At 44.1% G+C, this 22,974-nt stretch overlaps 2 protein-coding genes across 2 annotated transcripts in view; one reads left to right on the forward strand and one right to left on the reverse strand.

Moving 5' to 3' along the window:
- LOC139023384 (neurexin-1-like) overlaps positions 1-2,858 on the forward strand; it is a 3,271-nt gene extending 413 nt beyond the window's left edge. Inside the window, exons 2-3 of the mRNA XM_070436386.1 lie at positions 189-478; positions 2,695-2,858. Of these exons, the coding sequence (XP_070292487.1) occupies positions 189-478; positions 2,695-2,858 (454 nt within the window). The remainder of the gene's footprint in view (positions 1-188; positions 479-2,694) is intronic.
- Positions 1-22,974, reverse strand: part of LOC111980804 (neurexin-2-like) — a 655,826-nt gene that overhangs the window by 589,597 nt on the left and 43,255 nt on the right. Inside the window, exon 5 of the mRNA XM_070449631.1 lies at positions 7,914-8,352. Within this exon, the coding sequence (XP_070305732.1) occupies positions 7,914-8,352 (439 nt within the window). The remainder of the gene's footprint in view (positions 1-7,913; positions 8,353-22,974) is intronic.

Genomic DNA, 22,974 nt, shown 5'->3' on the forward strand with positions numbered 1-22,974 from the left:
ATTCATGTATATACCCCTATCTCTCCTCTCTCCTCCTCCTCCTCCTCCTCCTCCTCCTCCTCCTCCTCCTCCTCCTCCTCCTCCTCCTCCTCTCCTAGGCTCCATCTCAGTGAACAGCCGCAGTATCCCCTTCAACTCCAACGAGGGCAGTGAGATCCTAGACCTGGACAGTGACATGTTCCTGGGAGTCTCCCCGAGACCCGCTCTGACCTGGTGCTCCCCCGAGGTCTGACCGCCCTGCTCAATTACGGCTACGTGGGCTGCGTCCGTGACCTCTTCATCGACGGCAAGAGCCGCGACGTGCGCCGCCTGGCCGAGATCCAGAGCTCCCCGGGCGTTAGCAGCTTCTGCACCCGCGAGCTGCAGAAGAGGTGTAGCAGCACCCCCTGTGGGAACGGAGGCCTGTGTAAAGAGGGATGGAACCGCTACATCTGCGACTGCACCGGCACCGGCTACCTGGGCAGCAACTGTGAAATCGGTAGGAGTGGCTGGGAAATTGGGAAGAACGGGGCAGTGGGAACAGGTGGTGATAACAGGAGGGAACATTTGGTGGCAGCGGTGGGATCCGTGGGAGACGATGTCAGAAGTGGGATCCGTGGGGATTAAGTTCCATTTGGTTTCATGCTTACAAGCGAGCTAACCCTAGTCATAATAGGCTTAGATGATGAGGCTGACTTATCCTGGCCACTCTAAAGCATCCACCAGCTACAGTGTGCTAAAAGGAGCTGTGCACTTGGGGATGGGTGGCATTTGGTCCTGCGTTGGCTTGGCAGGGGTGGGGAGCTAGCTGACTGAACTGGTGGGAGCGCTGGGAGGCTTGTGGAGCTCGGTAGAGCGACGATGCTTACTGTCACCATCTGGCTTGTCACATACATCCAGGTGGTGCGAGGCTGCTCTCTGTCTGTCTGTGCGGGGTGACACAACGTGCTGGTGGCTACGTAGTCTGATCATTCTAATTAGCTGTAGGCTGTTGCTGTCGAGGCACTAAAGGAAAGCGTGTAATATCTCCTTCGAGACCCAGGTGAAATGCAGTGGTGCGACGTAAAAATACATTGAAGTACTACCTTAACTTTACTAATTATAGTTTTGAAAAGTTTAACTTTTACTTCACTACATTCCTAATGAAAAGAATGTACTTTTTACTCCATACATTTTCCCTGACATCCAAAAGTACTCATTACATTTCTAATTCTTAGCAGGAAGGAAAATGGTCCAATTACACAGTTATCAAGAGAACACATGGTCATGCCTCCTGCCTCTGGTCCGGCAGACTCGCTAAACAAATGCTTTGTTTCTAAACGATGTCTGAATGTTGGATTGTGCCCCTGGGTGTCATAAATTCATTAAATCATCTGTTTTGCTTAATATAAGGAATTAAAATGATTTATATCATTTACATTTACTTTTGATATTTAAGTATATTGAAAACCAAATACTTTTAGACTTTTAGTAGTTTTTACTGAAGACTCTTCACTGTTACGTGAGTCATTTTCCATTAAGGTATCTTTACTTTTCCTCAAGTCTGACAATCGGCTACTTTTTCCAACGCTAGAAATGCACAACTCAGAGATGCTGTGTTGTAGGCTGATCAATGGTAACAAGAGTCTGGATTGAAATCAAGGCAGTGAAGGACTGAACATCATCGAACGAACGGTCAGTTGTGTACCAGTTTTGGTATAATGTTTGTTTCTTAATGAGCTGTGTTTTTTGTGTGGTGCTTCCCTGCCTCTAGTGTGTTTATCTTATACTGCAAGTGTATGAAAAAGAGTTACACAATATTGTGCTTTGTTGTCGCTTGTCTGACCAGGGTGGTCTAACTCAATATTAGCGTTTAAGTTGTGGGACTTGATCTTCAAAATACAGTGAGATTGGAAACGACCTTTTGAGTCGGCCGTTTTATTCAACAGCAAGTAGTTGTTTGCCAAAAGGCGAATGCTTTGTGTTAAAGTGGATTTCAGTGGTCTGAATAAAGCATTTTGTTTGTGCTCCAAACCATATGCGTCCAAAATATAAGGGAAGTCCCATGTGGATCAGCCTAGCCCACGGCAAATGTGTTTACCCATATACAGAGAGACCTCCGTAGGCAAGCTGTCAATCATCTCTTCAGACGCGGGATCTACGTAAAGTCAGCTGCAGGGTTTTGCTGTTCGTGTCTATGATATTATCTACATCATATCTTCTGTTAGTTGTATTAGAGGAAAGGGGGATACCTATCAGTTGTACAACTGAATCCTTCAACTGTCTTCCTCATTTAACCTCTGATTCAGAGGTGGGGCGGGGGGGGGGGGGGGGCTCCATTAATCAACATCTACTTCATCAGCAACCGGGGAACAGTGGGTTAACTGCCTTGTTCAGGGGCAAAACGACAGATTTTTACTCAGAGATTCGCCAGCAACCTTTTGGTTACCGCCCAACGCTCCTACCCGCCAGCCTACCTGCCACCCTTAGTTGTTATAACGCTTTACTTTCCTCTCTAGTCAAAGAAAAGACACGGTGCTAACCTTGGAAGACCTTTCTGCACTGGGTGTCAAGTGTGTATTGGGAAAACTACAATATCAGATCTGTAATCTCTGGTTCTCTTGTTAAACGTTGTGTCACTCCATAATGTATGTGCCTGTCTGTCTGAACCTGTATCTGCGTCTGCTCATGTGTGCATGCTTCTACATTCCTCTCCATACCCCCGCCCCCTGACAGAGGCGACGGTGCTGAGCTACGACAGCAGCATGTACCTGAAGATCCTCATCCCGGGCACCATGCACACCGAGGCGGAGGACGTGGCGCTGCGGTCATGTCCCAACGGGCCTACGGCCTCCTCATGGCCACCACCTCCAAAGAGTCCGCCGACACCCTGCGGCTAGAGCTGGACGGTGGCAGGATCAAGCTGACCGTCAACCTAGGTAGCCAATGGCAACCCACCATGACAACCTCTGATTTCTCTTAACCCCTTCCGTCAAGCTCCATGCCACCCCGTAAACCTGAGCCTTTGTCTGTCACTGCAAGCCTGCCTCCTGCTCTGCTTCCCTAGTCGACCTACTCCTGTAGCCTCTCTGCTCTGTTTCTCCCCGGTCCCTATGGAGATATCTCTAGCTAAAGGAACATAAAGGGGTTTGGTTGTTCAGACAGGCTGCCAGTAGAGGTGCTAAGACAATGGTAGAGACATTATTGTCCATATATACACTAACATCTTTTAAATTAGTACAAAAAAGAAAGACTGGAAGGCAGTAATATATTGATGTATTTTAAAACGATGACATGGAATAAGGAACAGCAACATATTATTCTACAGCGCTAAGCCTTAAAGGGATACGATCTACTTCCCCAGAGTCGGATGAACTCGTCAATACCATTTCTCTGCGTCCAGATATGAAAATTACAAGATAGGTTTGTGAGCAAATGCTAACTAGCCTGAGTGTAATGACTGGAAGTCTATGGGTATCTGCATGCTAGGAGATACCATAGACTTCCAGTCATTGCACAAACGCTAATTAGCAGTTGCGCTAGAGCTAGTTAGCAGCTTCCTTCAAACTGCAGACATAATAATGGTATCCATGATTCATCTGACTCTGGGGAAGTAGATACATGGCTTCATTGCCAACATCCAGAAGGTTGGACTCCTGGCAGACTGTTGTGACCGAAGGCAGTGATGGTGCCCACCCCTTTGTCTTCCATCTTTTAAAGGGAGAGAGCAGGAGCCGGGAGAAACGGGCCCAGGTGCACCCTGGGATACAGGAGTGGGCACCAACTTAGTGACAGGAGTGGTGGTGGAGAGGATGGTTCCCCAATAATGCCATAGCATATTCATCTATCTCTATCTTACCCTTCTCTCTCCCTTTCAATCTCTCTCTCTCTCTCTCTCTCGCTTTCACTCTCTACTTTCTCTCTGACTCTTTGTTCATTTCACTGCCGCCCTCTGGCTCTCTCTCTCTCGCTCTGCTCTCGATCATCTCCCTCTGGCTCTCTCTCTCTGGCTCTCTCTCTCCTCTCTCTCTCTCTCTCTCTTTCTCATCTCTCGCTCCTATCCATCTCTCTCATCTCTCTCTCTCATCTCTCACCTGGCCAAGGCTCAGAAGATGGAACTTTTCATCCCTTCAATGGCCTGTATGTCTGCGGCCCTTGGATCAAACAGTCAGAGAGACCGGCTCAGAGTCCAGTGTTGTCCCACAGCTACACACAGCTACACCCACAAATCCACAAACAACACATGCACGCACACACACCACAGTCGGAGGTCCTTGACGGCAATGCTGCTCAGCCCTGCGAGCCTCAGCACCCACACACATACCCACATCCGCCTTGGCCCAGAACAATCACGCCCCCCTAAACACATAGCTAATGAAGCTAAATGCTAATCCATAGTGCTAATGTGTCAAATGAACCAGATATAGTTTACCTCCTCCTATTAGCTGTCTCCCTAACGTATCCAAAATCCCACAATGCCCAGAGGTGTCAAATCCACACAAACATTTCTATTCATAGCTCGTTTGGAAGAAATTAATTGGAGGTGGAATCATATAGAATCAGAGGGATGATCTTGGAGATACGTTGCTTACCATTAAGATAGGCCTAATTAAAGATGAGTTAATTGATCAATATGAAACGGTGTAGAGGGACACACTTTGCACTGAAAATGTCGACTTGTGATCAGGGATGATGACACTGCATTATTAGATTATCAATCTACAATTAGATGGTTTTAAATCAATCATTCTGCGTTCTGTGACTAAGACACAGCTGCATAAATTACAACAATGCTCTAAACTTGCTTTCTTTTTGACTTTTTAGTCCAAACTCCATAAAATCACATTAGTTAACATACTGTACACCTCACTCTCACAAGCTGTGAACAATTTGTCATTGACGAATGGATAATCACATTCATATCTGCAGTCGCAATCCTCCCCCTATAACAGTGGCCTGGTTCCTCGCTGTTTGAGTCATCTATTCTGTAGCGGTTGACAGCTCGAGACCACTCCTCAGCCTCAGCCACACGCACACACAGCCTGTCGCCACCAGAGGGCAGAAGAGACCACTAACTCCAATAACAGAGCGTGCCATTTTACAATGTTCTAACAGAGGACATGCGTTTCAGAGGAAGCTGTGTAGACTAAAGACGAGTGAAAAACATGTTGAGAGCATATTCTAGCATAGTTCTTAGTATATCCAGATGTAGAAGTGTGCGCTGTGCTGGAGTGTGCAGATCCCTTTTCCTAATATTGCTGCTGTTGGTTTCCATACCCGAGGGGCTACAAAAGGCAAGCTGTTCTTACCCACAACCACAAAGCCATGGAGCCATTGTTTCCACATGGTTAAGCCATTTCTGATAAAAGCTACTAGAGGAAATAGGAATAATGACTCTCTAAATGACCTCGATTAGCCTGTACCCTAGCACATTGACTCGGTACCGGTACCCCCTAGATATAGCCTTGTTATTTTATGTACATTTATTGTGATACTTTTTGATTAATTAAATTATTAATTTTTTACTTTAGTTTATTTAGTAAATATTTCTTAACTCTATTTCTCGAACTGCATTGTTGGTTCAGGGCTTGCAACTAAGCATTTCACGGTAAGGTCTACACCTGTTGCATTCGGCACATGTGACAAATAAAATTAGATTGGATTTATGCAGCTTGAAATGACATGCTTGTGACAAATAATGGTGAATGGTCCGTATCACATGTACTACAGGTCTGTCAAAGACAAGTCTAAGAATGAGGGTTATTATCTGTGAGATCTATTCTTTTTTTTCTATGTTCAATCGCATACGTCCTACATGTAGCGTGTCTAACCTTGATGTATTTATTATTTTGCCTATCTAACGGGTAGTCCATCACAAGGTATCAAGAATCTAATTAATGTACAATGTACATTTATCATCCTCAACCTATTGAATTGGCATTGTCCCCTTGCCATTAAGTGGGCCTACAGTGATATATATATATATAGAGAGAGAGCTTTATTGTTATCAATGTTGAGTGAATAGCTTGCCTTCTGTAGTGCATTGGGACTGGGTGGGTTTTGAAGGGTGGATGGTGGAGGGGTGGATGGTGAGGGGATGATGACGGAGGTGTGGAAAGGGTGCCTGACTCGTAGCTCTGTCCCCGGATGGTGGCCCCTAGCTAAATGCTTGGTTGTCTGCAGAATGTACCTTGAAGGATGTAAAATGTTATTATCTCTCTGTCTTTTATTCTTCTTCTCTCCTCTCTCTTTTCTTTTTGATATGATCTCACCATCTCGCTCCTCTCCCACCAGATTGTATCAGGATAGACTGTAACCTGTCAAGTGTGTATGTGTGTGTGTTTGTGCGTGTGACCGTGTTTGAGTGTATGTGTTGAGTGCTTTTGTATGTTCTTGTGTGTTTGTGTTGAGGCTGTAATCGATTGGCTGGAGGGGAAATGACCCAGGAGTATACAACACGGTTGAGAGTGGATGAGACCTGGGCTCCTCTTGGCTGTGTTTTGTCAATGAAAACGCTCTAACAGGAAGGACAGGGTGTGATCAGAGAGACTCTCTATAGGAGCATCCCAATATGGGGATTAGTTAGGATGTATGAGGAGGCTTCCCACACACTCTCTCTCAAACACACACACACACGCAGGAACGCAGACACGTACACACACACATGCACAAACACACAGACACACAAAAACATAAGTGCCTACGTGCATCATGCACATTCCTCAGGGGACAGTACTAGGAGAGAAGACATGGATATGACAGGACTGAGAGAGAGGCAGGCCGAGATGGCTGAGAGGTGTGTAGAACAGCTTTAAGACAGGACTGAGAGAGAGGCAGGCCGAGGAGGGCTGAGAAGTGTGTGAGAACAGATTTAAGACAGGACTGAGGAGAGGCAGGCAGAGGGGTGGAGAGGTTGTGTGGAACAGCTTTTAGACAGACTGAGAGAGAGGCAGGCAGAGAGGGCTGAGAGGTATGGTAACAAAGCTTTAAACAGGACCGAGAGAGAAGGCAGGCAGAGGGGGTGAGAGGTGTGTAGAACAGCTTTAAGCAGGACCGAGAGAGAGGCAGCAGAGGAGGGCTGAGAGGTGTGTAGAACAGCTTTAAGACAGGACCGAGAGAGAGGCAGGCAGAGGGGGTGGAGAGGTGTGTGGAACAGCTTTTTAAGACAGGACCGAGAGAGAGGCAGGCAGAGAGGGCTGAGAGGTGTGTAGAACAGCTTTAAGACAGGACCGAGAGAGAGGCAGGCCGAGAGGGCTGAGAGGTGTGTAGAACAGATTTAAGACAGGACTGAGGAAAAGGCAGGCAGAGAGGGATGGGGGTTGTGTAGAACAGCTTTAAGACAGGACTGAGAGAGAGGCAGGCAGAGAGGGCTGATAGGTGTGTAGAACAGCTTTAAGACAGGACTGAGAGAGAGGCAGGCCGAGAGGTCTGAGAGGTGTGTAGAACAGCTTTCAGACAGGACTGAGAGAGAGGCAGGCAGAGAGGGCTGAGAGGTGTGTAGAACAGATTTAAGACAGGACAGAGAGAGGCAGGCAGAAGGGGTGGAAAGGTGTGTGGAACCGCTTTTAGACAGGACTGAAGGACAGGAAGATAAGAAATAGAACAGGTGGATGACGGAGAATGAGTATACATCACAGGAGGTTGGTGGCCCCTTAATTGGGGAGGACGGGCTGGAGCGGAATAAGTGGAATGGTATCAAATTCATCAAACATATGGTGTATATGTGTTTGAAGGCATTTAATTTGCTCCGTTTCAGCCATTATTATGAGCCGTCCTCCCCTCAGAATCCTCCACTGGTATACAGTACATAGTCTGTATTTATGTGTACATCTCCGCAACATAAGAGTACCTGGAAATATGTATAGTTGTTACAATGGCTTCCTAGCTTGTACATGAATATGTCATAAACGTAGAAAAGTACTAATGTACTGCTTTATAGATGTTCATATCCTCACCTTTCCTCCCTTCCCTCTGGAAGTCCACATGGCACCACTCCCCGTCGTTCACCTTCTTATTACTGGTCTTCAGCTTGATACTCCCAGATCCCATGTCCATTAGCAGGTAGAGAAACCCATCCAACAGCTCCATGGCAAAGTAGTCTGACTTCATGTCCCTACCTGGTTTCTGCTCTTTAGGACCCTGGGTGCGCCCGTGGCTAAACAGGAGCAGGCCGCTGGGTTCTGTGGTGCGGAAGTCGAAGGAGATGGAGCCTGTTTTCTTGGTGTTCCACTTGGGCAGGGCGATGAAGGACTCTGGGGACTCAAAGGTGACGGGGTCCAGGGCGGCCACATCCTCACAGCGGAAAACAAGATCTCCGTTCAGGCTGATTTTAGGGTCCCGCTCGATGGCTAGCCGGGAGAGTTCTAGCTTGAAGTCGTTATTCTTGTACACCACCTACAGGGAAAGGGGGAAGGCGATAGAAACAATTCTGTTTTAGTATTGTCAGCTGATGTTTACCTTCTGTATGCTGTGCTAGCAATCATAGACCCCACATGAATGTGGGAAAGATAAATTATGCATACAAAGGCCTACTGCTTAGTTTTATATTGATAGGTTTGACAAAGACTACGCCCAACAATGCATCAGGGACTTTGAATGCGAATAAATATATAACACACTAGTCTTTGAATACTGATGCTGTCTAGCTTTTCTTTGGATTTCTTGGAAAGAAAATGTGTCCATGATAGTTTACACTGCTTTACAATTCAAAATACACTTCACTCCCTTCACGTTGAATTTAGCATCTCAAGGTCTCTATGCCTAGAATTTTCAAAGGACTAACCGTAGACATTAAAAGAAGTGTGGCATTTGTTTGTGTGAATATGACTCATAGTTTAGCAAACTCAATTATTCACAATGGCACTCTGGGAGATCTCAAGTTGCAGGATGAAGGGAATAAAACAAGGGATAAACTAGACGCCTACAGACTAATGCAAATTCCTGACAGACTTGATGATAAAAACAGTCTACATTGTCCTGGGTGTCTCCATTCATAATGTAAAGTATTAGGTGTTAAAGCTCTGGATAGTGTGTTAAGCTGTCTTCGGGTGTATTTTTTTCCTGCAGCTCTTTCTGATAGGTACATAGACCATGATGATTGCTGTCATCGGATAGATGCTGGAAAGGTGGCACACTGTGAAACCGCTATCTGAAAACACCTCTTCGACACAGGGTGAAGAGACAACAAGAGAGTGGGCTCTTGTCCCAGAGCCCACACCCAGTCTTACCACAGCTCTTAACGCACACACACACACACACACACACACACACACACACACACACACACACACACACACACACACACACCACAACATCACACACACACAAACCACATTGACCACATTGACCACACGCAGGCTCCTAGACACCACCCACCACACAAGCCCAACACACGTCCCGGAAAGTAGTGCTTTTAGAGTCGTGTTAGAAAGATCCCAGTCCAAGCACAGGCTCCAATTTCTTCTGTCGTATCAAGGCAGTGCAGAGATACTGCAGTCAGCAACAAAATGGACCAGCTAAAATCTCAGGGTTCACTGAAATGATTTTAAAACCCCTAGAGTCAATTGACGCACCGGTGTGTAAATTTAAGTTACATAACAAAGAATCACCAGCAACTTCCGCATCTGCGGTGAAGTTGCCAGAGCTAGAGCGGTGTTTGTCAGACCAGGAGACGTCCGGAAATCCGTCTTCTCACGAAAACATCTGTAGCGTCCGAACGGTTTGACTTACAAACCACCCCATTGTGGAAATGGCAGATTCTCACAAACACGATGGTGTTCTCCGTTTTACTCTATGACCCCACAAGTGTTCCTTGTTAACCTTTTGTCAATAGGGGAGCTGTTAGCAATTATTTTTTTTTACATTTCCAAATTAAACTGCCTCGTACTCAATTCTTGATCGTACAATATGCATATTATTGTTATATTGGATAGAAAACAGTCTATGTTTCTATAGGAGTTGAAATTTTGTCTCTGAGTGGTACAGAACAATTTCTACAGCACTTTTCATGACAGGGTTCAGATTTCAGAAATTTTTACCTCTGATCTGGGGTCTGTTTATAAGGCACAGTGAATGCTATGAGAACCGACACTGCTACGTCTTCCTCTGGGTGTCTGTACGTCATCACGTTTTCAATGAAATCGATGGGACGTTCACAGCCAATAAATGACCAAAATGTACAGAGACCGCCCTTTTTCAATGTGCGCCTCAAGCGTGAAGGCATCGGACCTGTCTCGTTCCAAGTCTTTTTCTAACCAGCAATATTTCTCCGGTCATGTTTTCAGTCGTTATAGTTTGTTAAAAACATCATAATGTAGTGAATTTGAACCGTTTTATATCAATTTATATCCGTTTAGTGCGATTCTGAGGAATTTATTTGTCGTGCACTCTGAAAGTTTGGACACGCTTTAGGGTGTCGGTCGTTGGTGATGGACATTTCGAAGACAGAGGACATCTATCGACCAAAAGACGTTATAACATAGAAAGGATACATTGCCCAAGAATATGATGGAAGATCAGCTCAAAGTAAGCAATATTAATATGATAAACCGTGTTTCTGTCGAAATATTTTAAACGCATATATCGCCATTTTGTTTGGTATAGCTTCACTTGGCCAACCCTGTATTGAAAAGTAAGGATAATTTTAAAAATGTAAATCAGCGGTTGCATTAAGAACTAATTTGTCTTTCGATTCCTGTCAACCCTGTATTTTTTAGTCAAGTATAATGATTAGCTTTAATTAAACTAGATCACTCTGATAGATGACGTCAGACATATTGAGGCTTGATTTCCTAGTATTTTCATTGTGTAACCACGGTTTTGTATGGCTAAATAGCACCTTTTCGAACAAACTGTATATGTATGTTGTAAAATGATGTTACAGGAGTGTCATCGGAGAAATTCTGAAGAAGGTTAGTGAAAAAATTAATATCTTTGGCGGTGGTTACGTTATAGCGCTCTTTGGCTGGAATCGATGCTCTGGTAACGTTGGAACATGTAGTATGCTAACTTATCGATTTATTGTGTTTTCGCTGAAAAACGCTTAGAAAATCTGAAATATGGTCTGAAATCACAAGAACTGGGTCTTTCCATTGCTATGCTTGTCTATTTTTATGAAATGTTTTATGATGAGTAAATTGGTCATACACGTTGCTCTATCTAGTAATTCTAGTGGATTTGTGATGGTCGGTGCAATTGTAAACTGTGATTTCTACCTGAAAATTGCACTTTTTTCTAAACAAAAACTATCCTATACCATGAATATGTTATCAGACTGTCATCTGATGGTTTTTTTTATAGGTTATTGGCTATCAATATCTTAGTTGAGCCGAATTGGTGATAGCACCTGAAGGAGTAAGAAACTGATGGAGTTAAGAATAGTGGTGTATTTTGCTAACGTGTTTAGCTATAAGATTTACATATTTTGTCTTCCCTGTAAAAACATTTTAAAAATCTGAAATGGTGGCTTTATTCACAAGATCTGTATCTTTCATCTGGTGTCTTGGACTTGTGATTTAATGATATTTAGATGCTACTATCTACTTTTGAAGCTATGCTAGGTATGCTAATTAGTGTGTGGGGGGTGGGGGGTGCTCCCGGATCCGGGTTTCTGAGGCAGTAAAAGTTAAAAGTTTGTGGAATCTCTTTCCTTCGTAATGCGTTTGAGCCAATCAGTTGTGTTGTGACAAGGTAGCGGTGGTATACAGAAGATAGCCCTATTTGGTAAAATACCCAAGTCCATATTATGGCAAGAGCAGCTTAAATAAGCAAACAGAAACGATAGTCCATCATTACCTTAAGAACGGAAGGCCAGTCTATACGGAACATTTCAAGAACTTTGAAAGTTTCTTCAAGTGCAGTCGCGAAAACAATCAAGCGCTATGATGAAACTGTCTCTCATGAGGACCGCCACAGGAAAGGAAGACTGTGAGAGAAAAATTCCGTACTTACCTGATTTATTTGATATGAATGGTTAACAATTAATATTGAACTAATAGTAAGACATTTCTGACCTACTAATGCTGTGTTTTTATGATCTCCACTCTAGTTCCCTGCAGCTAATCTGGGCATATGGTTATTAGAGATGGCTTGAGCTGACAAATGAGTTAAAGACTGCATTACATAGACAAGATTGTGTTTTACTAGAGATAGTTTAGGAGTAGAACAATCCCTCATTGTCTCAAAATAATCCTTGCATCTGGGAAACTAAGCCAGGGTGGGGTTAAGACAACACCCCCGTGCAGATAACAACAGGATGAACCCAGAGTGGTTTATGTTGCCCCAATCTGCATGGGAGGGGTGGAACCAACCATGACTAAGCATTCTTAGACCACCTTATAAAGAACGCTGCATTTGTGTAAAGGTTAGGCTACTTGGGCCAACAGTCAAGACTGTGGGGTTGACTAGTCTCATTATTGCAATAATTAATTTATATTAAATAAAGATGATTGTTTGAAGAAATAACAAAGTCTCTCTCAGTATGAATTTCCAGGACAAGACCCAGAGTTACAGTAACTCTGTTGCAGAGGATAAGTACATTAGAGTAACCAGCCTCAGAAATTGCAGCCCAAATAAATGCTTCACAGAGTTCTAGCAACAGACACATCTCAACATCAACTGTTCAGAGGAGACTGCATCAATCAGGCCTTCATGGTCAAAATTCTGCAAAGAAACCACTACTAAAGGACACCAATAACAAGAAGAGATTTTCTTGAGTCAAGAAACACGATCATTGGACACTAGACCGGTGGAAATCTGTCCTTTGGTCTGATGGATCCAAATTGTAGATTTTTGGTTCCAATCGCCGTGTCTTTGTGAGACACAGAGTAGGTGAATGGATAATCTCTGCATGTGTGGTTCCCACCGTGAAGCATGGAGGAGGAGGTATGATGGTGTGAGGGTGCTTTGCTGGTGACACTGTCAGTGATTTATTTAGAATTCAAGCAACACTTAACCAGCAGGGCTACCACAGCATTCTGCAGTGATATGCCATCCCATCTGGTTTGCGCTTAGTGGGACTATCATTTCTTTTTCAACAGGTCAACGACCCAACACACCTCCTAGCTGTGTGAGGGCTATTTGACCAAGAAGGAGAGTGATGGAGTGCTGCAACAGATGACCTGGCTTCCACAATCAACTGACCTCAACCCAAATGAGATGGTTTGGGATGAGTTGGACGGCAGAGTGAAGGGAAAGCAGCCAACAAGTGCTCAGCATATGTGGGAACTCCTTCAAGAGTGTTGGAAAAGCATTCCAGGTGAAGCTGGTTGTGAGAATGCCAAGAGTGTGCAAAGCTGTCATCTAGGGAAAGGGTGGCTACTTTGAAGAATATAAAATCTAAGATATATTTTGACATTCTGTTAAAGGTCCTCAAAGCACAAACATCCCTGAGTACTCCTCTTTTCAGTTCACTGCAGCTAGCGACTGGAACGAGCTGCAAAAAACACAGGACCGTTTTATCTCCATCTCTTCATTCAAAGACTCAATCATGGACACGCTTACTGACATTTGTGGCTGTTTCGCGTGATGTTTTTTTGGCTTGCCCTTTGGGCTGTTGTCTGTGCCCAATAGTGTTTGTACCATGTTTTGTGCTGCTAACATGTTGTCATGTCATGTTGCTACCATTCTGTGTTGTCATGTGTTGCTACCATGCTATGTTGTTGTCTTAGGTCTCTCTTTATGTAGTGGTGTGATGTCTCTCTTGTCGTGATGTGTGTTTTGTCCTATATTTATATTTAAAAAATTATCCCAGCCCCCATCCCTACAGGAGGCCTTTTGGTAGGCCTTCAATGTAGGACATACCTAGGTGTCTGGTTAGACTGTAAACTCTCCTTCCAGACTCACATTAAGCATCTCCAATCCAAAATTAAATCTAGAATCGGCTTCCTATTTCGCAACAAACCTCCTTCACTCATGCCGCCCTCGTAAAACTGACTATACTTCCGATCCATGATTTCGGCGATGTCATTTACAAAATAGCCCCCAACACTCTACTCAGCAAACTGGATGTAGTGTATCACAGTGCCATCCGTTTTATCACCAAAGCCCCATATACTACCCACCACTGCAACCTGTACGCTCGTTGTCTGGCCCTCACTACATATCCGTCACCAAACCCATTGGCTCCAGGTCATCCATAAGTGTTTGCTAGGTAAAGCCCCACCTTATCTCAGCTCACTGGTCACCATAGCAGCACCCACCCGTAGACGCGCTCCAGCAAGTATATTGCACTGGTCATCCCCAAAGCCAACACTTCCTTTGGCCACCTTTCCTTCCAGTTCTCTGCTGCCAATGACTGGAACGAATTGCAAAAATCTCTGAAGCTGGAGTCTTATATCTCCCTCTCTAACTTTAAGCATCAGCTGTCAGAGCAGCTTAGCGATCACTGTACCTGTACACAGTCAATCTGTAAATAGCACACCCAACTACCTCATCCCCATATTGTTATTTATCCTCCTGCTCTTTTGCATCCCAGTATCTCTACTTGCACATCATCATCTGCACATCTATCACTCCAGTATTAATGCTACATTGTAATTATTTTTCACCTCTGTAGCCTATTTATTGCCTACCTCCCTACTCTTCTACATTTGCACACACTGTACATAGATTTTTTCCCCCAAAAAAAATATTTTGTGTTTTTGACTGTACATTTATTTATGTGTAACTCTGTGTTGTTGTTTTTGTCACACTGCTTTGCTTTATCTTGACCAGGTCGCAGTTGTAAATGAGGCCCACCTGGTTAAATAAAGGTGAAATAAAAATAAATAAAATAAAAAATTGTAAATAAGAATTTGTTCTTAACTGACTTGCCTAGTTAAATAAACGGTAAATAAAACAATAAAAAATGTTAACACTTTTTTGGTTACTACATGATTCCATATGTGTTATTTCACTGATGTCTTCACTACCCCCCAACGTCTTAGAAATAAATAAACATGACTACTGGAGAGTTCCTCAACTCACTTCTCCCATTTCAACATTTAATACAAGCAGCAAATCTCTGCAAGCAGCAAATCTCTCCTTTCCCTCTCCTCCATAGCTCTACCTATCGTGAAACTGACCTATTTGTTTCTCTTTTTCATAGTTACAGCAGGCTTGGCTAACTCACTGAGCGTTTGATTGAGCCTACCCTGAGTGCTACACAGGCAGGCGTTTGCACTTCCGGGACCATTTCATTGATTTTATTGCACCAGACATAGCTCAGGAAAGCCCAGCCAAAGTATTTAATAGAAAACAAATACTAATTGAACCCAGGTCTGAACTCTGGCAGCTAAACTCCAGAGGTTGGGGATACAACTTCTGCCCTGTGGACTTCACAATCTCGTCATTAGGATGGATTAGCGAGGCTAATAAGCTATGCTAACACTGTTTTGGCAGTCAACGAGCCAGCCACAGCAGACTTAACTCGAGGTGTTAGATACAGAGTGAGGGAAGGACAAGAAAAAGAAGGAGACGAGGATGAGGACGATCCCTCACAATGCTGGTATTGTGATGTCTGAGATGCCAGACCGAGCGAGTCAGGGGACACAGACAGTGATGAAAGCCTTCTTTCAGCCAAGCGGGCTATGAGACAATTCCTGTCTGGCGCTATTATAACACAGCCTGTAAGAGGGTGGCTGGCTTTATAAAGAGACACATTTCAGGAATCACTTCTTTTACAAGTCAGTGTGAGGTCTGTAGACATTACAGTACAGTAAAGTACAAGGGCGATAATCAAACTTTCAATGAACTTCAGCGAGTTTAGTGGTAAGACAGCCTCTGTGTCCGTCTGAACATTATTTCTAAGGTTAATACTAAGATAACCCTTTTATCACTTTCCTGAAGTTATTTAACGACTTTAGCCAATAACTTTTGCCAGAATGTCTGTCTGATTCGATGACGTGTATCGGCTTAGGGTTTTCACTGTTCTGACGGCTAGCTCTCTCGCTGGGCCATTCCTCTTCTTCAGGGTGACTGGACTGATTTGTTTTGTCATTGAGAAACTCGGACAACCAAAGCAGCCGCTGCTGCAGTCCAGCAAGCAGCCAGCCTGCCGCAGACATAATCACTTTCACTGACACTCCTAGGCGCTGGGGACCTCGTGATAGGTGGGTGGAGGGGGGAGGTGTTTGTGTGTGTGATTGTGTGTGTGTGAGAGAGAGAGAGAATTGGTGAGGGCACTAGAACAGTCTGCAGCGCCCGGACTCACCCTACTGGAATCTGAAGTCAAATGTCTACTGTTTGCTGATGATTTGGGGCTTTTGTCCCCAACCAAGGAGGGCCTACAGAAGCACCTATATATTCTGCACAGATTCTGTCAGACCTGGGCCCTGACAGTACATCTCAGTAAGACAAAAATAATGGTGTCCAAAAAAGGTCCAGTTTCCAGGAACACAAATACAAATTCCGTCTAGACACCATTGTCCTAGAGCACACAAAAAACTATACATACCTCGGCCTAATCATCAGCGCCACAGGTAACTTCCACAAAGCTGTGAACGAGCTGAGAGACAAGGCAAGAAAAGCATTCTATGCCATCAAAAGGAACATAAAATTTGATGTACAAATTAGGATCTGTCTCAACATACTTGAATCAGTTATAGAACCCATTGCCCTCTATGGTTGTGACATTCTGGGGTCTGCTCACCAACCAAGAATTCACAAAATGGGACAAACACCAAATTGAGACTCTGCATGCAGAATTCTGCAAAATATTCCTCTGCGTACAACGTAAATACCAAATAATGCATGCAGAGCAAATTTAGACCGATACCCGCTAATTATCAAAATCCAGAAAAGAGACGTTAAATTCTGCAACCACGTAAAAGGAAGCGATTCCCAAACCTTCCATAACAAAGCCATCACCTACAGAGAGATGAACCTGGAGAAGAGTCCCCTAAGCAAACTGGTCCTGGGGCTTTGTTCACAAACACAAACAGACCCCACAGAGCCCCAGGACAGCAAAACATTTCGACCTAACCATATCACGAGAAAACAATAAGATAATTACACATCGGAAAGAATTAACAAAAAAAATGAACAAACTGGAATACCATTTGGCTCTAAACAGAGAGTACACAGTGGCAGAATACCTGACCACTGGGACTGACCCAGAATTAAGGAACGTTTTGTACTATGTACAGACTCAGTGAGCATTGCCTTGCTATTGAGAAAGGTCGGTAGACCTGGGTCTCAAGAGAAGACAGGCTATGTGCACACTGCCCACAAAATGAGGTGGAAACTGAGCTGCACTTCCTAACCTCCTGCCAAATGTATGACCATATTAGAGACACATATCTCCCTCAGATTAGACAGACCCAAAAACAAAAATAAATGTAATCTAATTTTGATAAACTCCCATATCTATTGGGTGAAATACCACAGTGTGTCATCACAGCAGCAAGATTTGTGACCTGTTGCCACAAGAAAAGGGCAACCAGTAAAGAACAAACACCACGGTAAATACAACCCATATTAATGTTAATTTATTTTCCCTTTTGTACTTTAACTATTTGCACATCGTTACAACACTGTATATGGACATATGACATTTGAAATGTCTTTATTCTTTTGGAACTTGTGTGAGTGTAATATTTACTGTTCATTTTTTATTGTTTATTTCACTTTTGTTTATCCATTTGACTTACTTGGCAATGTAAACATATGTTTCCCATGCCAATAAAGCCCCTTGAATTGAATTGAATTGAGAGAGAGGGAGAGGGAGAGGGAGAGGGAGAGGGAGAGGGAGAGGGAGAGAGAGAGAGAGAGGATGTTAGCCAAAATGTCATAACATTTCCTTGTGTGTGTTTAAGTGGGTTGTTGTAAGTGTCAATGTTATTTTCTTCAGGAAAACCGACGAGGATCATTTTGAAGAGGAATAATAATTGTGTTGCCTCTAAGTGTTGTAGTTTACATACAGGTGTGATGTTTTAGCAGTATTCAACAGCTACTTCCTGTTCTGTGTTCAGAGAGCAGCAACCAGACTGCATTCTAATCACCAACTCCTGCCAATGGATGTTTCTCTGTTACTTACAAGCCAGCTCAAACGCATAGGCCCAAACACACACGCACCCACGCACACACATACACGCATGCATGCTTGCACGCACATACACACAGTCACTCACTTACGCACGAACAGGCAATCATCCGACTCTCAACTAATTTCTCATTGTGGAGATACGAATTGGGAAGGCCACCCGCTGAGGTGCCTGAGTAAAATGTGTCTGAAATGAGGGGCGGAGCGGGAGGAGAGTTTGAGGGATCCTATCATCCTACCAAGGTGAGGCTCAAAAGAGCAGTGGAGAGATAGAGCGGGAATAAGAGAGGGATGAGAGGGGCCTTCTGCTAGTGTGGGAATCAGTCGAAGAAATCAATTTTTAATTTGGCTGTCATGATGGTATAGCTGGTGTATCAGCAACACTGGCATAGATTTAATTGCACACATGTCTGGAGAGAGAGGGAGAGGGGAGGGAGAGGGAGAGGGGAGAGAGAGGGAGAGGGGAGAGACAGGGAGAGGGGAGAGAGAGGGAGAGGGGAGAGAGAGGGAGAGGGGAGAGAGAGGGAAGAGAGAGGGATAGGGGGAGAGGGGAGAGAGAGGGAAGAGAGACGGATAGGAGGGAGAGGAGGGTGTGAAAGAGGGCAAGAGTAAGGTCATATGTTGAGAGAAGGAGAGATGGCACAGGGGAAGACTCATTTCAGGAAACTAGGTATATGTTGTGCGTCACTACTTCACAGGAGAGACATTTGAACATACATATATTTTTTTAATCAAAATGCCTTCTGGAACATGTGAGCTTTCATGTGACTTAATAAAAAAACTTGCATGCCATCTGTAAATACGAATAAAATTGTTAAATTACAAGCCTAGTTGGTTTAGCCACAGAAAAAGCCAGTAACCTTCCCGCTAGCCATGATTAGCTGAACATAATGAGAGGGCTGGACATGCTGAGAGATGAGTTCGGATTGGTCTGCCATGTAGCAGGCTTCTGTTTATTTGAGCTTGTCAGTATGTGTAGTTAATCCTGTCTAACGCAGCTTTTAAAAAAACATATATTGTGTAGTGGAACTGCATAAGTGTTGCTCTCCACTTTCTGGAGGACCAAGTTTTGAAATAAGTGTAATTAGAGTGTGACAGCTAAGAAGATGGAGAAAACACCAGCTAAGAAGATGGAGAAAACACCTGTCTCCGGATGACATCTTCAAAATTCCCACATTCTCAAAAATAGAAATATTGTTTAATTATTCAAACTTTTGATTGACCAAGTGTCTCTCTGTGTTCCACAGTTTACATTCCATTCTCGAACACTACAGAGCATCGAGGCAGCGTATTTTATGACCGCCATAAAACAGCCGACTTCGCGCTCTCCCCCTCTAGAGAGAGCATGCTGTAGAGCGGACCCACTGTAACCTGATCCCTCAGATTGTCACAGGAGAGTTATGACAATGGCATCCATGAGAGAGGGAGAATCGTCCATCCATGTATATGGGTAAGATAGTCTAGCTAGCTACATATTCAGATATTACATGTTTCCAATTTTGTCAGAAAGTCATTTTAATTTCAAGTTAAAGTGTACTGTTAGCTAGCTAGCTAACGTTACGTGTATGATCGGTGTCATAATATTATTCGTGTCTCAGAGCCATTTGCTTTGCGAGGTATAGCCTAATGTTAGCTAGCTAACATTGAACCTGGTGGTTAGGTACCTGCAGATTCATGGATGGTAGTAACATCATGAGTTGGGATTATGGTTCATTGTTTAGCTAGCTAGCTACATGTCTTAACGAAAGACTCCACTATGCAAGTATGCATTTCAGTAGGGCGAGTAAAATGGTCAGTGAGCTGTTCTGTCATTTGTGTCTGGAAGTAGATAGCAAGCTAGCTAGCCATTTAGCTTGGGTGCTTGACTGCTGTTGTTAGGTCAGCTAGCTAATGTTACATGTATGATCTGTGTAGTAATATTATAAGTATCTCAGAGCCATTTGCTTTGCTAGTTATAGCCTAATGTTAGCTAGCTAACATTAAACCTGGTTGGTTTGCTACCTGCAGATTCATGCAGGATAATAACGTAATGAGTTGGGATTATGGCTAATTGTTTAGGTAGCTAGCTAGCTACATGTCTTAAAAGATTCTACTATACAAGTAACCCTTTCAATAGAATGTTAATGATGTCGCTGCAACAACTGTTGATAGATGTAGCTGGTAAAATCTCTCTGGCTATCTACTCCGATTTCAGAGCAGTCTCGTCTGAGTGTGCCAGAGCGCAGAATAACTGCGCAATGTGCGCAAAAAAAGTGCACATTGTTGCCAGCAGCACAGTCGCAGTCACTAACGCTCTGGATAACATGAAACCAGCCTAACCAGCTCTGCTAGGGCCAGCAAAATGGTCAGAGTGAGCTGTTCTCTCATTTGTATCTGGAAGTAGCTAGCTAGCTAGCCAACGTTAGCCAGTTAACTTGACTGCTGTTGTTAGGATAGAACGCTTGGATCATACCTTAAAGAGATGGGTGGAGCTAAAGCTTAAGAGGGTGTGAACGATGCTGAATGGGTGTAGACAAAGCAGAGGTCTCCAGTAGGTGTACCAAAACATTCAAAGGCCATTTTGTCAAAAGTGAGGTTAAAAGTTTATCTACTTTCAAAGTAGAATTACTTTCCCATTGTTCCTCAATTGTAGCATATGATACCATTTTTTAGCCTCTTTTATCCAATGTAAAAAACACCATTTCAAATGTTGCTACATAAGGCCGAATCGATCCGGTCTTTCACAGATGGTAATATGGGGGAAAGAAAGGTCACAAGTTGAGTGAAGGAGAAATTGGCAGAGAGGAAGACAGATGGTAATATGGGGGAAAGAGAGGTCTCAAGTTGAGAGAAGGAGAGATGGCAGAGAGGAAGACAGATAGTAATATGGGGCAAAGAGAGCAAAGGGGATTTCACTCCATCCCCCACCCCCCCAAAAAAGACATGCAAACACACATCACACACCCACAGTGTTATCTAAGAACAATACAAGTCACATCACACACCCACAGTGTTACCTAAGAACAATACAAGTCACATCACACACAGTGTTACCTGAGAACAATACAAGTCACACTCTATCCTCTCTCTCTCTCCTATCTCACTCTCTCTCCTATCTCACTCTCTCCTCTCTCACTCCCTCTCTCTCTCTCTCTCTTCTATCTCACTTACTCCTCTCTCTCAATCTCTCTTCTTCCCTTCATTGGATATCTTGCTCCTGGAGGCTCCTGGCCAAGCGTATCAAAGGCCTTTCGCGCCACTGGGAACTTGAAAGCACAGCCACAGCCCTGACGCAAGACTTGTAATTCTGCCCACAGTATTGACCAACAGGATGAAACGGCCTACAGTCTGAAAGCAGCACATTTCTCTCTCTCTCTCTCTTTCTTTCTTTCTTTTTCCCTTCCTTCTCTCGCTCTCCTCTCCCTCTATCTCTCTCCTCTCCCTCTACTCACTCTCTTTTATCTTCCTCTCTCTCCCCTTCTCTCTCACTCTCTCTCTCTTCATTCGCTCCTCTCTCTTTCCCCTCTCCTTCTCTCTCTCTCTCTCTCCACTCGCTCTTCTCTCTTTCCTCTCTCCCTCCCCCCTCTCTCTCTCCCTCCTCTCAGATCCACGACAGCACAACTACACGACCTCACACAGCACAACACAACACTACCATTGGTACACGTGCCAGACAAACGCCAATCATGTGCAGCAGCATACAAGCACGACACACACCACACAACACGACACTCAGAGGAGACTCAGTGCGTACACACACACACGACACACACCGTGAAGTTCGGGTATGTCATTTACACTTACAACATCAGGCATACACACATATTTGCTCAGGGCACAAACTGTCCACACAGATGATTGTGTGTGTGCTGTGTGTGTGTGTGTGTGTGTGTGTGTGTGTGTGGTGTGTGTTGTGTGTGTGTGTGTGGGTGTGTGGTGTGTGTGTGTGTGTGTGTGTGTGTGTGTGTGTGGTGTGTGGTGTGGGTGTGGTGTGTGTGGTGTGTGTGTGTGTGTGTGTGTGTGTGTGTGGAGAGAGAGGTTAGGGACCTGCTTTTAGATGCATCATAACTCCCCTATAAACAGGCTGTGAATTGTTATTATCTAACTCTAACTCTAGAGGAAGTAGACTGATAAATCCCCCATAGTTTTGTATGAACAAAAATTTCCCAATAAGGCTCCAAGCCACAACTCACAACGCTGAGAGGAAGACCACTCCAATGAAATTACTTATAGAGGAACAGATGGGAATAGGACAGCAATACTTTCCTTATAAACGTTCTCTGATTGAATAAGTCATTATTGTTTCATCAGATTTAATGAATCATATAGTAATTACATTTTCCATTTTTTGGCTGCTATTTGGGAAATTCCTCTTTCAAATCATCCTCCCAAAGCAATCCTAGTCTTATGAAGATGCTGATGATGATACATTCCATTTCCAAACAGAGGGAAAGGAGGCAGAGGACAAGTAAGAATTAGGGAAGCGGGAAGGTGAAGAAGCATATGAGATAACAAGAGGGAAGAGGAAAATAAAAAAAATGGGGGGAAACGATGGATTCAAAGTAAAAGTGAGAAAGACGCGTGCAGACGTGAATTAAGGGAATACGAGAAGGGGGGGAGAAGAGAGAGTGGAGAGGTATGAAGAGGATATCAGAGAGAAGACCTAGTATGATCAGTGATATTATACTATAAATACACAGAGGATAAGGAGATGGGAATACAAAGAGAGGCCGGGAGAGAGAAGAGAGAATCTGTCGCAAGTAGGCGCTCGTGTAATTAAGGAGAAAATAACGAAAGGAGGGGGAGAGGAGAAGACGGGAGAGGAGAGAAGACCATGCGAGACGGCTGAATTAAAGGAGAATACCGAGAGGAGGGAAGAAGAGAGGAGGGGGAGAGTGCGAGCCGTGCCAGACGTGTAATTAAGGAGATAGACGGGAGGGTAGGGAGAGAGAGGAGAGGGGAGAGAGAAGGACACCGTCTGCAGATGTGAATTAAGGGAAGAAAGTAACGAGAGGCTA

This window comes from Salvelinus sp. IW2-2015, linkage group LG3, assembly GCF_002910315.2.
Source record: "Salvelinus sp. IW2-2015 linkage group LG3, ASM291031v2, whole genome shotgun sequence".
Taxonomy (NCBI): domain Eukaryota; kingdom Metazoa; phylum Chordata; class Actinopteri; order Salmoniformes; family Salmonidae; genus Salvelinus; species Salvelinus sp. IW2-2015.